Source organism: Papio anubis, chromosome 1, assembly GCF_008728515.1.
Source record: "Papio anubis isolate 15944 chromosome 1, Panubis1.0, whole genome shotgun sequence".
NCBI classification, from domain to species: domain Eukaryota; kingdom Metazoa; phylum Chordata; class Mammalia; order Primates; family Cercopithecidae; genus Papio; species Papio anubis.
The window spans coordinates 126,138,494-126,152,540 of NC_044976.1; the positions used below are offsets into that span (position 1 = coordinate 126,138,494).

At 38.4% G+C, this 14,047-nt stretch overlaps 1 protein-coding gene across 14 annotated transcripts in view; it reads right to left on the reverse strand.

Moving 5' to 3' along the window:
* ASH1L (ASH1 like histone lysine methyltransferase) overlaps positions 1 to 14,047 on the reverse strand; it is a 231,662-nt gene that overhangs the window by 121,937 nt on the left and 95,678 nt on the right. For 13 of the 14 annotated variants that reach the window (XM_017947692.2, XM_031658272.1, XM_031658349.1 and 10 more), the window contains one exon: positions 791 to 892. The exons of the other annotated variant lie outside the window; for it this stretch is intronic. In XM_017947692.2, the coding sequence (XP_017803181.1) occupies positions 791 to 892 (102 nt within the window). The remainder of the gene's footprint in view (positions 1 to 790; positions 893 to 14,047) is intronic. 14 annotated transcript variants of the gene reach the window in all.

Here is a 14,047-nt window from a genome sequence, read left to right on the forward strand (position 1 = left end):
TCCATAAAAAGAAAATTGGAAGCATACCCTAAATTGCTGTACAAATTATACAAATATGTTATATATATTAATGGGTTGTAAATATATAAATATTAGCAATTAAGAAGTTTAAAAATAACTATTAATAGAGGTTCTCAATTATTTTGCATATCCCTAGAAATTTGTGAATGCTACTTTGAAAATCACTAGTTTACTAAACAATTTTTTTTTTTTTTCCCCACACAGAGTCTCACTCTGTCACCCAGGCTGGAGTGCAGTGGAGTGAGCTCCGCTCACTGCAACCTCTGCCTCCCAGGTTCAAGAGATTCTCCTGCCTCAGCCTCCCAAGTAGCTGGGATTACAGGCACACGCCACCATGCCTGGCTAATTTTTGTATTTTTAGTACAAAACAGGGTGGTCTCGAACTCCTGATTTCAGGTGATCCACCCACCTCAGCCTCTCAAAGGGATGGGATTACAGGCATGAGCCACTGCGCCCAGCCTTAAGCAATTTTATATACATCTAAATCTTTATTAAATAGCTGTAATCCACATTCCCCTATTATTCCCAACACATACTTTTACTTTAATTTACTTTAATTCAACTTTGTAAAGGGGAAGATGACTACATTGTTTCAATGTACACTACTGATTCTCACATATGAAGTCTACTGTTTCAACTCCTTTGAATGAAAAAAAAATACCATATATGATTCAGTTCCCATTATTTTTTCTACAATATTATAACTCCTTATTCACAAATAACAAATGGGAAACTATCTTGAAAATCTGGTAAAACAAATAGCACTAGCCTGTTGAAGAAGTACTCTCAGATGAAGACCTTTTCCGGGTAGGGCTACAATTTGTGCTCTCTGATGGCCGCTGGGAGGGTTTATCAGAGGTTGGCTGGGAGCCTGGAGAAAAAGAAAGATAGAAATCATAGGAAAATCCAAATCTAAAAATAATGCGAAACCATCTTTTGTTAGAACTTGTTACAGTTTAGTTGCTGCCACTGTCATTCCCTGTAATAATATGACTTGTAACCTGACATTAGCAGGAAAATAAGCAGAGGACAAACCACACTGTATGTTGTTGTCAGAAGTTCACAGGTCCTATATACATAATTTCTCCTGTTACATTAACAGAGGAAAAATTAATTTTAATGGAAGAATAAACAATATATGATTTAACTTTCATGTGTTACTAGCACAAAACATTATTTAAAATATTAATAAAAATTACTAACAATATTTTAACCAAATCTGTTCTGGATTATTAAAATTCATCATATAAACTGACAAAATTTACAATGTAATTTATCAAACAGTTGATGTGAGGGCCCATCGCAGTTGCTCACGCCTGTAATCCCAGTACTTTGGGAGGCTGAGGCGGGCGGATCACAAGGTCAAGAGTTTGACACCAGCCTGGCCAACATGGTGAAACCCTGCCTCTACTAAGAATACAAAAACCAGCCGAGCATGGCGGCACATGCCTGTAATCTCAGCTACTCAGGGAGGCTGAGACAGGAGAATCGCTTCGACCTGGGAGGCAGAGGTTGCAGTGAGCTGAGATCGCCCCATTAGCCTGGGCAACAGAGCAAGACTCTGTCTAAAAAAAAAAAGTTGATGTGAGAAAAGCAGGTCCAACCTGAGCACTTCATTTAAGAGAATCAGAGGTCCTCTTAAATGTAAAGGATCAAGCCAGGCGTGGTGGCTCATGCCTGTAATCCCAGCACTTTGGAAGGCCAAGGTGGGTGGATCACCTGAGGTCAGGAGTTCAAGAACAGCCTGGCCAACATGGTGAAACTCTGTCTCTACAAAAATACAAAAATTAGCCAGGCATGATGGCAGGTGCCTGTAATCCCAGCTCCTTGGGAGGCTGAGGTGAGAAAATTGCTTGAACCCAGGAGGTGGAGGTTGCAGTGAGCCGAGATCGCCCTATTGCACTCTAGCCTGGGCGACACAGCAAGACTCCATTTCAAAAAAAAAAAAGAAAAGAAAAAAGAAAGAAGTAAAAGGCTCAAACCTTAAACCCACACATCCTATCTAATTCACAGAAATTATTTTCAGATTCTATGTTTTTCCTCCTTTTGCAAATTCTAGAACACTGATAATTTATCCATGAAATAGTCTCTTTTAAAGCTATACACTTAAGGATCCTTGGCTATATACATAAAAGCTTATGAAGACAAAGAAACTCAATTTCCTTTCAAAAACTTTCATACTTTTAGCAAAACCCCAAATCTATACAGCATAATACATCACCTGCTCAAAAGAAAAGTATGTTCTTGTTGTAAGATTACTTTCCTGAATAAAATATACTTGATTCTTATATTGGATTCCTTATAATCTAAAATGCCAGCTATTAAGAGTTGATAATGAATGTCTACCTCATGTTTGTCAAAAAACTAGTAATCTGAAATGCTTATTTATGGGAAAAAATTATAAATAAAAAAACTTACATGTAACTGGAGCCACAAGAGGTACAAGAAATCAAAAAGCTGAAGATTTTCAAGATCTGCCTCTAAACGAAAGTTAACTCCTAAAAGAAGATTTGATTAATTCTCTGAAGGACAACTTAGGGTCAGAAGAACTGAACAGAGCTAAGTTGCTGTTTCCTTTTCTCTAAGAGAAATAGAACATGAGCCTTGTTTTAATTAAGTAGCATCTTAAATCACATTGCTGTAAATAGTCTTTTAGCAGGATATGGGAAACACTGCTCAGGTGAGATGTAAGACTATATGCTGTCATTCAAGAGTAACAGGTTACATTTTTTTTAGAAAATTGATGTGATAGTACATTCTACTTCTGAAACACAATGATGACTGATGTAGACCTATTCAAGAAGCAAGATTGTTTATTGCTGAATCTTAACAACAGATATGAGACAGATTTTTAAATCCGACAGTATAATAAATCACCCTCGAGTGTGGTTGAGAGATTTCCACTAAATAACTGAATATCACAATGAAACATCTAAGAAATAAAAAGCCCAGGCATCAGTGAAGACATAACTTTAAGTATTAATACTGAAAACTTCATATATGGACAGATACGTATTTCCTACCCAACACACAGTCAAGACAGAAGACAATAGTGGTCAAGAAGCCTAAGATAATAGTCAACTCTATCACCATTACTGATCGTGGATTAAGTACTAAGAAAAGAGGGGTTTGAAGGCACTTTTTTTCTTTTTGGGAGATGGACTCCCTCTGTCTACCAGGCTGGAGAGCAGTGGTACAATCTTGGCTCACCGAAACCTCTGCCTCCCGGGTTCAAGTGTTTCTCCTGCCTCAGCCTTCTGAGTAGCTGGGATCACGGGCATGGGCCACCATGCCCGGGTAATTTTTGTATTTTTAGTAGAGACGGGGTTCCATCATGTTGGCCAGGCTGGTGTCGAACTCCTTACCTCAAGTGATCCGCCCGCCTCAGCCTCCCGAAGTGCTGGGATTATAGGCACCAGCCCCTGCGCCCAGCCCTAAGAGCACTTTTATATAAAGTCTTTTCTCTCAGTCATAAACTAACATTTATTAAGTGAGTATAGTTTATATGCTTGGTACTATGCTAGATACTGTGAAGGTAGGGGGAAGAAGTCTACTAACGGTGTAATGGTCTCTGCCCTCAAGGAGCTTATTAATCATCGTGTATATCATCATGAATTACATTTTAGGTGACACTTGTGCCATCCATTCTTGAGTTCCATCTTCAGTTCTTAGGCTATTTAGTAATGTTTCCTAAATTTCTTGGTCATCTTCAAGAAAGTCTTGATGAAGGCTTCAACTGTACCTTTGATCATCAGGATATCCTGAGAATCACCCTGCCTGGCCTCACCAACCTCAGGGTAAAAAGAAGGTACAGGCACATTCTTCAAAGCTCCTTCTTATGGTGGCATCTGGAGTTTCAGAGGAGGCAGTGGGAGATGGGATGGGGGTCAGATCCATGGAGATCATTATTGGCAGCATTGTACAGCAATTCCTGAGAAACTGAAACAATTGAGAGAGAGATGGCTTATTTAGCTCACTTAGCTTCCGAGCCATTTTTCATTTCCTGAAAGCAATGGAAGCCAGCAGCCTATTCTTAGGACTTAACGGAAGATTTGAGTAAAATTTAATTCAGGAAGGTTCTCATTTTTCATTTTTAAAAGTTTGAATTCCCTGTTCATACAGAGCAGAGCTATTCTTAACAATATTCCATATTTAAAAAGAATAAAGCTGTATTCTTGAGATACACATCTCTAATGCTTGGTAATCATCAGCTCTAGCATCTCATTTCATTTAAAAGCAGTGTTCACAGAGGCAGCAATAAGACGAGGATAACTGAAAAAACATTACTTGATGATATAAAGCAACCAAGTTTAAGACTGGAAAGTGATGCTATCACTTATGTACAAGAAATAGCAACCAGTTAAAGATGTTCAAAGTATGGTAAAATTGGCCTAACGGTAGGAATCATATGAAATCTGCAAACATTATCTGTAACGCTGCCAGGAATATACTGTTTTATAAATGCCAATTTGCAGTTGGGCTTCCAGGAAGAACCAGATAATGCCCAGAGAACTACTATGTCCACTTCAACAGAGACCAATATACATTTATGTGTCCAAACCTAAAATATAATGCAGAGCAGAGTTGAGTGTGATATGGTGTTCAGTACATGGACTATGGAGTAAAGCATCCTGGATTTGATTCCTGGCTCTGCTACAAATTAACCAAAGAGAATCTACAAAAGTAAATGTGCCTGGACTTTGGTTTAATAAAGCTAAGTTACAGCATTGCTGTCAGTCCCAAAATGAGACAATGTAATCAAAAAATAATTTTATAAAATTCAAAATGTTTTATAAATATTAGTGACTATTACCTATTAATTGACTCCTAGGTTTATCATGGAATTTTTAGACAGGCAGGTGCAGGAGCTCATGCCTGTAATCCCAGCACACTGCTAGGCCGAGGTAGCCAGGTTGCTTGAGTTCAGGAGTTCAAGACTAGCCTGGGCAATATGGCGAAACTAGTCTCTACAAAAAAACATAAAAATTAGCTGGGCATGGTGGCGCATACCTGTAGTCCCAGTTACTTGAGAGGCTGAGGTGGGAAGATTGCTTGAGCCCAGGAGGTAGAGGCTTCAGCGAGCTGTGATCGCACCACTGTACTCCATCCTGGGCGACAGTGAGACCCTTGCCTCAATAATAATAATAATAATAGAAAGAAGAGCACTGAGTTATATCCAGGAGGGAGCTAGAACTAACCTATAACATCAAGCATTTACCTTAAACATAGAGTGAATCCAATTAAGAAGTACTACTCATATAGGTACCTCCAGGGCTGGTAGGTACTTGCAGGGTAGAAAAAAGTTACTCTGAGTAAATCTTCTAATTCACTGACTCTTCGCCATAACTTTTGCAGAGTATGCCCAAGAGATGAGTCAGAACCAGAAAATGTCTGGCTTTCTGCGCAGTTCTTTCCCAAGGGAGAAAGTAGTTTTCTGCTTCCCCTACTTAGCTCTTTCCCTTGCTGTCTCCATCATGTGACAAATGTTTGCTCATGTCTCAAGAGTGGCCATTTTATATCTGCCTGGAAGGATGTGTGGAGGCTCCCCATTCCACAAAGGACAAGGTTTATATGAATTCTAATTCAAGAAAATCTGACACTTCCTCAAAGCATACACATAGAGAACACAATTGTAGATATCAAAGAGTTCTCATCATTTTTCATTTCAAAATACTATAAAGCAGAATAAGTACTTCAGAAGTGAATAAAGACTACAAATAGGAATTCCTCAGTTCACAATATTACTGGGTAGACCACCACTGTGTGTCTCATCATGCAGATGATGACAACTTCAGAAATATGTTTAGAAATTATACACACATAAATGCAGGAAGTAGAAATTACAGGTAAGCTGCAAAACAAAAACAAAAACAAGGACCTAAATAAAATTGGATTTCAGAATAAATATAAGTAGATTATTAAGGGAAATACTTTTTCTTCAGCTGGAAATAAAGGCCCTCATGTAAACAAGGCAGACTACTACTAAGGAGGAAGACAGAAAAAGAGAATACCATACATCGGAATAATACAGAGAAAATTAAGAATTAAAACCAAACTTGCAAATGTGAAGGAACATTGGAAGTGGTTTTAATTATAGACTCTCGATTTTATTTGGCCAGTATTTGATGAACTTTTGAAGATAAAGACAGGATTTACAGAAACATTTTTGTCAATTTAAACAACAGGGGAAAGGTAGTACTTTTATAGCAAAACCGTAAGATGAAATCAGGGATACAAACTTGAAAGTTGAAAAAGGGAAAAAAAAAACGTAACTGTATCATAAAGAAATAAGATTATGAAAATCTTTATAATAAACACAAAATGAGCAGAAACCAAGAATCTCTTTTCAAATTGATTTGCCACAAAAAACCTTGATTGACATTTCCAGTGGAGGAACTAAAACAAATCAAAGATATATAAAAAATGCTACTTTTACAGATGCCTGAGTGTGAAGACAGAGTAAAACAGGCAAAGATAGCAGAATATATAAAATTCTCACTGATTAATAGTGTCTGCAGTGGTGGAAGCATCCCAAAGAAATCATGAGAATAAAGATTCAACTAACTACTCACTGAAGCCCTGAACATCCTAGCCTAGAAAAACAAGGAATTTCCCTGGTGTCAAACACAAATTAGCAAAAAAATACAGTGAATTAAATCAATAGTTGGTTGGACAAAACATATGTTTCTTTAGCCTAAGTTCACTATTAAAGCTTTTATAACTTAATATAGTATGAATTTTAGTCACTCTGTTTGGAGACCAACACTAAAGACACAAGTAACTAAGAAATCATTTGTATGAGTGGAATGTTTGATGTTTGCAATGTTAGAAGTATCTTTGGGTGAATTATGGAAAAATAGATTAAGTATGCTAGTTTGGAAGAATGCTACGCAGTAGTCAGTTCTAAGATATTATCAATTTAAAAATAATTTTAAAAGTTTCTAACATTGAAATTGTTCCTTCCCACCAAAATTAAAACGTTATAAAAGTTTAGTTTTAAAAAAGATTCCTCCTCTTTCATTATTTGTAAGTCAAAGCTACTTGGGAATGTGTGTTAAATAATGACTGAACCAAAATTGGTTGTAATAAAAATGGCTATCATAGAAAGGAATATGAACATAAAACACCAAACTATTTGAAAACTTCTGATCAAGTTTTTTTGTTCCCAGATTCAAGTTCTGAATCCTTTGGTATGGTTCACAGTTGATAGCCGCCCTTGGAACCTTCTTGTGAACGAGCTGAATGCTAAGGTAAAAGCTGGGTCCACAATAAAAACAGCTGTTTTCAATTGTGGGAAATACAGAAAGCAATACATTTTATCTGATGCACCAACTAAATGCACTACAAGAGAGTACGACTCAGAGCCTGTTCTGGCCATTTTTAAGCTAAAAAGTCTTGTGTTTTGGCCAGGTGTTGTGGTTCACGCCTGTAATCCCAGCACTTTGGGAGACCGAGGCAGGAGGATCACAAGGTCAGGAGATTGAGATCATCCTGGCTAACATGGTGAAACCCTGTCTCTACTAAAAATACAAAAAATTAGCCGGGCATGGTGGCGGGCACCTGTAGTCCCAGCTACTTGGGAAGTTGAGGCAGAATGGCATTAACCTGGGAGGCGGAGCTTGCAGTGAGCCAAGATAGCACCACCGCACTCCAGCCTGGGCGACAGCATGAGACTCTGTCTCAAAAAAAAAAAAAAAAAAATCTGTGTTTTTCTCTAGGCTATTTTTCATAATGCCCAAATGACATCATTCACTGAAATGGAATTACTCTGGAAATTCCCATAACTGCACTAACCACACCACAATCAATTTTCTCTTTCATCTCTATATGTTCACACTCCATTTATAGGCATCTTATTTTCTATCCTGTTTTAAATCTTTTTAAAATTGATACATAATAGTTGTACATATTTATGGGATACATGTGACACTTTGTTACACGCATAGAATGTGTAAGAATCAAGTCAAGAGTATTTTGGGTATCCATCACCCTGCGTAACTATGATTTCTATGTGTCAGGAACATTTCAAGTCCTCTCTTCTAGCTATTTTTGAAATACACAATATAGTGCTGTCACTTATAGTCACCCCACCCTGCTACTGAACATTTGAACTCATTCCTTCTAACTGCTGCATATGTGTGTCTTATCAACAGCACTAGAGAAATTGTTTGAAGTCAGTATATTCTCATCAAAGCCTATACCCTTCAGTTAAAGAGAACAAAACTAAGTATTCTTTGCTTCAATCTCTATGCTTGTACAATGAATATAGTTTTTCCAAAAAAAAAAAAGGGTTTAATCCTTATTCCTGGAGGACAAAATATTCATCACTGAACGCACCAAAGAATGTATGTAATTTATATGTAGTAAATCATTTACAATAACGTCCCATTGTCTGCTTATGCTATGACTTCTAAGCTATAAATCCTAAATGAAAATACTCCATTCTACTGCTCTGCCAATTTCAGAATCCAGGTTTGTAAGTTCTATCATGTGTAGCCAGCCATGAGTCACATATGCTGAAAAACAGGGATGAAATAACTGACATTCCAGGTCAGAAACTCTTGCTCATGAGACCTATTTCATGTCTACCTAACATAGATACATAAATTAAATAGAATCACTATTAGGATTGGGAGAAACCAGGAAACCTGGCCTTACTTAAGTGTATAATTTTACTGTAATTTCACTTGCATCAAGCTGATTTTATAGCTGTTAGTCTGTACAGTACAGAATAGTATATAAGTTAGAAAAATAAGCTAATTACCACAGGCACATAATTTATAAAAGTGATTAGAACTGTTATTCATCTTAAGGCTTCATAAGATTTAATTTTACAGTGAATATACTTGTTTACTTTAAGAATGCTCAAAGTGATAAGTCAGTTTGATTCCCCATTTTTGAAACAAAGAGAGAAAGGTTAAATGCCTTGGTCCAAGCTACACATGCCAGTGTCCCTAATTCAGTTTCATTTATTTTTCTTGAAATTTATATCAACATGATTTATCAAATATGCCTGTTTTACCCCCAATCAACACTTATGATGAATCCACTCAATACAAATAGTAAATAACCTTTATTTCTTATTTCATCAATTATCAGTTTGAGATACGTTTTACTTAACAGTTTGTATTCTGCTTTATTAAAAAACCTCATCATTCTGGAATAAATTTAGATTTACAAAAGTTACAAAGATAGTACAGAGAATACTCACATGTCCTTTACCCAACATCCCCCAATGTTAACATCTTACATAACTATAGTACATTTGTCACAACCAAGAAATTAACATTGGAATAATACTATTAACAAAATTCCAGACTTTGTTTAGATTTCGCCAATTTTTTTCCACTCTTGTCCTTTTTTCACTGTCAATCTGGGATATCACATTGTATTTAGTTGTCATGTCTCCTTAGTCTTCTCTTCTCTCTGTAAAAGCTTCTGAGACTTTCCTTGTTTTTTCAGGTCCTTGATACTTTTTAGTACTGGTCAGGTATTTGTAGAATGCCCTTTATTATTATTATTATTATTTTTTCTGGTTAGACTTAACATATTCTATCAGCGAGTACATGATATCACCATGCCTTATCATTGGTGAAGTTAACCTTGAACTTGGTTAAGGTGCTGTCTGCCATGCCTCTTCACTGTAAAGTTACTGCTTTTCCCTCTTCATACTTTGGTGTTCTTTAAAAGTCAGCAGTCCAGCACGCATTCAAGAAGAGGGAAATTAAGTTCTACCTCCTGAAAGTGGCGATCTACATTTATTGTTTGGAATTTTTCTGTAAGGAAGATTTGCTTCTTTACTGCCAAGTATTTATTTAGTCAATCATTTATTTATATCAACATGGATTCACAGATATTGACTTTATTTTTTAGGTTATAATCCAATACTCTCATATTTATTTTGTTGCTCAAACTGTCCCAGCTAGGACCACTGGGAGACATTTCAGGATAATAATTTCCTGAAGGTGATCAACAATATTGTAATACCTATTATACAGTAGGTAGTTTTTGGAGCATTTTAACATGATACCAAATGTAAAATGAATCTATCTTCAATTTATATATGAAAAAAATCAACTGAAGACTGAGAAGATCAATTAAAAATCATACGTAGTTATGCATTTCTTTGTTTTTTTTGTTTTTTGTGTTTTTTTTGTTTTTTTTTTTTGAGGCCGAGTCTCGCTCTGTCACCCAGGCTGGAGTGCAGTGGCCGGATCTCAGCTCACTGCAAGCTCCGCCTCCCGGGTTCCCGCCATTCTCCTGCCTCAGCCTCCCGAGTAGCTGGGACTACAGGCGCCCGCCACCTCGCCCGGCTAGTTTTTTTGTATTTTTTAGTAGAGACGGGGTTTCATTGTGTTAGCCAGGATGGTCTCGATCTCCTGACCTCGTGATCCGCCCGTCTCGGCCTCCCAAAGTGCTGGGATTACAGGCTTGAGCCACCGCGCCCGGCCCAGTTATGCATTTCTTAAACCTTTATACTTCAAAAAGCAACCTGACATCACAGATTGAGAGAATGTAATTACATCTTCAATGGAATGCTACAGAATAACAGAATGTCATTGTAAGGAAAAAGCAAATAATAAACCAGTTAGAAGTGCTACACAAGAAAACACTGAGGAAAAAAACAGCAAAATGTAAAAGTGTAAGAATTTTAATTGTCTGTATTTCCTAACTTCCATTCCTCAGCCTCCAGAAATCTAACATTTGCCACTATACAAATGGCTCTCAGACACAAGACAGACTAACTGCCAAAGCCAATCATCTACTTTCAGTACTTACCTAACCAGTCTCCCATAACACTTGATACTCTTTTTAAAAATTATTATTATTTTGTTTTTTTGAAACAGAGTTTCGCTCTTGTTGCCCAGGCTGGAGTGCAATGGTGTGATCTCGGCTCACCGCAACCTCCACCTCCCAGGTTCAAGCAATTCTCCTGCCTCAGTCTCCTGAATAGCTGGGATTATAGGCGCGCGCCACCACACCCGGCTAATACTTGTACTTTTAGTAGAGATGGAGTTTCTTCAAGTTGGTAAGGCTGGCCTTGAACTCTCAACCTCAGGTGATCTGTTTGCCTCAGCCTCCCAAAGTTCTGGGATTACAGGCGTGAGCCACCACGCCCAGACACTTGACACTCTTGACTATAAACTCACTTAAGAAACCCACTGAATTCACCATAAATATTGTTATTCCTTCTCATAGCCTTAATAATCACGTATCTAAAATTATCTTCAGGTTTGACCTCTCTTTTGAGAAATACACTGGATTCACCATAAATAAATATTGTCATTCCTTCTTATAGCCTTAATAATCACGTATCTATAATTATCTTCAGGTTTGACCTCTCCTTTGAGCTACAAATCCATCTGTCCTACAAAACAGGCTTGCAACTCAAATGTATTACCTATTTCCAACCTTATCCTTTTGCATACCTCATTTCACTTAATCATATCATCTCTACCTTGGCTCAGAGCCTCATAATAAGAGCCTCACAATATTTTGTGGGAGCTGTTTCCAAACTGATCTACCTGATCTCCTTTCACTAATCCATCTATCACATTGCTGTCAATGTAATCTCAACAAATTATTCCCCATGTTAAAACCCTTAACTTCTCATACCTTATAAAGTAAACTCTACACTCTTGGGAGTCTCATATAAACAAGGGCTTTATGATCTGCCTATCTTTCCAGTCCCACCTCTTGGGTACCATATCAAACCATTAATACTTAACTAAACACAGTAATACATCCCCATGCCCTTGAAAAGCTGTTATCTATTGTAGGAAAACAGCTGTCACACCTTATTCTTCGCTGCTAAATTCAAAACTCCTTCCTCCTTCCCAAGCCCTTTTGAGTCCCTCACTTCTCTGCTCCCCAAAATGCCTTGTAAATATTTCAATATTAAGAATGGTCAGGCTGTGCGCAACGGCTCACACCTGTAATTCCAGCACTTTGGGAAGCCGAGGCGGGTGGATCACCTTAGGTCAGGAGTTCGAGATCAGCCTGGCCAACATGGTGAAACCCTGTCTCTACTAAAAACACAAAAATTAGCCGGGCGTGGTGGCACACGCCTGTAATCCCAGCTACTCAGGAGGCCGAGGCAGGAGAATTGCTTGAGCCTGGGAGGCGGAGGTTGCAGTGAGCCGAGATTGTGCCACTGCACTCCAGCCTGGCCGACAGAGTGAGACTGTCTTAAAAAACAAACAAAAACAAAAACAAAAACAAAAAAACTGTCAATAACTATTTATATACATGTCTAAACTATAAATTGACTTTAAGGCAGAAATTATCTTTATTTTATTTTTATTATTATTATTTTTTTGAGACAGAGACTCACTCTGTTGCCCAGGCTGGCTGGAGCGCAATGGTATGATCTCGGCTCATTAAAACCTCCACCTCCCAGGTTCAAGTGATTCTTGTGCCTCAGTCTCCCGAGTAGCTGGGACTACAGGCATGTGCCACCATGCCTGGCTAATTTTTGTATTTTTAGTAGAGGCAGGGTTTTACCATGTTGGCCAGGCTGATCTCGAACTCCTGACCTCAAGGGGCCCACCCACCTCAGCCTCCCAAAGTGCTAGAATTACAGCATGTTCCTTCTCCGGGCACACAATAACTGTTTGCTAAAAGAACAGCTACCCTCATAAGGGAATAGTTAAGAACAAAAATCAAATACATAAAATGCTCCTAAACAAAACCAGTTCTGACTTCCAAAGGGATCAAAACAAAAGATATCTGAGCCTGAATTAATTTTTTTTTTTTTGAGATGGAGTCCTGCTCTGTCGCCCAGGCTGGAGTGCAGTGGTGCGATCTCGGCTCACTGCAAGCTCTGCCTCCCGGGTTCATGCCATTCTCCTGCCTCAGCCTCCCGAGTAGCTGGGACTACAGGTGCCCACCACCATGCCCGGCTAATTTTTTGTATTTTTAGTAGAGACGGGGTTTCACCGTGTTAGCCAGGATGGCCTCGATCTCCTGACCCCATGATCCGCCCGCCTCGGCCTCCCAAAGTGCTAGGATTACAGGCGTGAGCCACCGTGCCCGGCCAATATTTTTATTTAGTATTTTGCTTAACTAAAAATTTTTCCTCAACTGGTTTTTGTTAAGACAGCTAAACCTATTTTCACATCTACCTGAAAAAGTATATTAAGTTTCTATGAGAAAATCAAGTCACATCTCCATGTACTTATCAAGAGTAATTGCAAAGAAAATGGAGAGATTCCAAGACAGAGAGCAATTAACAAAAGAATTTAGACTTATGATAAAATAAAGAACATAGCTGATCTTTGTCCCTGGTTCCTGGCACAGAGCTTCAAAAACCCTTGTAATTATCCAAGTGATAGGAGTGTCTTTGTTATGCCAGTGAGATGACTTACTGTGAAGCCTGAGGTAACTTCAAAATGGGGGCTGGTGACCAAAAGACCAAACCACATAATTAAAGATCTGAAACTTTGGGTCACCCCAACCTCAAGGGAGTGGAGAACCGAAGACTGAGTTAAAAAACATGGCCAATGATCTAACCAATCAGGCCTACCTAACGGAGCCCCAATAAAAACTCTGGACACTGGGGTTCAGTGGAGCTCCCAGGTTGGTGAGCACAGTGATGTGCTGGGAGGGTAATGTGCCCAGATTCCACAAGCGGAAGGGCATGGAGGTCTGTAGACCCTTCTTGTACCAAACACTGCTCTATGTATCTCTTCAACTAGTTGTTCTTGATCTGTATCCTTTGTAACAAAACTGTAATCACATTATAGTGCTTTCACAAGTTCTGTGAGTCCTTTTAACAAGTTACCAAAATTGAGGGGGTTGCAGGAAGTTGCAAGTTTTCAGCAGGCCAGGCAGAAGTATGGATATTTTGGGAACACCACAATTTGTGACTGGCATCTGCAGTCTCATGATGAACTTTGCTCTTAACTTGAGGTCTTCACTAGCTTCAGGTAATTTGTATTCAGAATGGAACTAAATTGTACAACATCCAACTGGTGATAGAGAACTAGTGTCAGAGCAGTGACTTCAGAGAGTTCTTAGTGGTTTC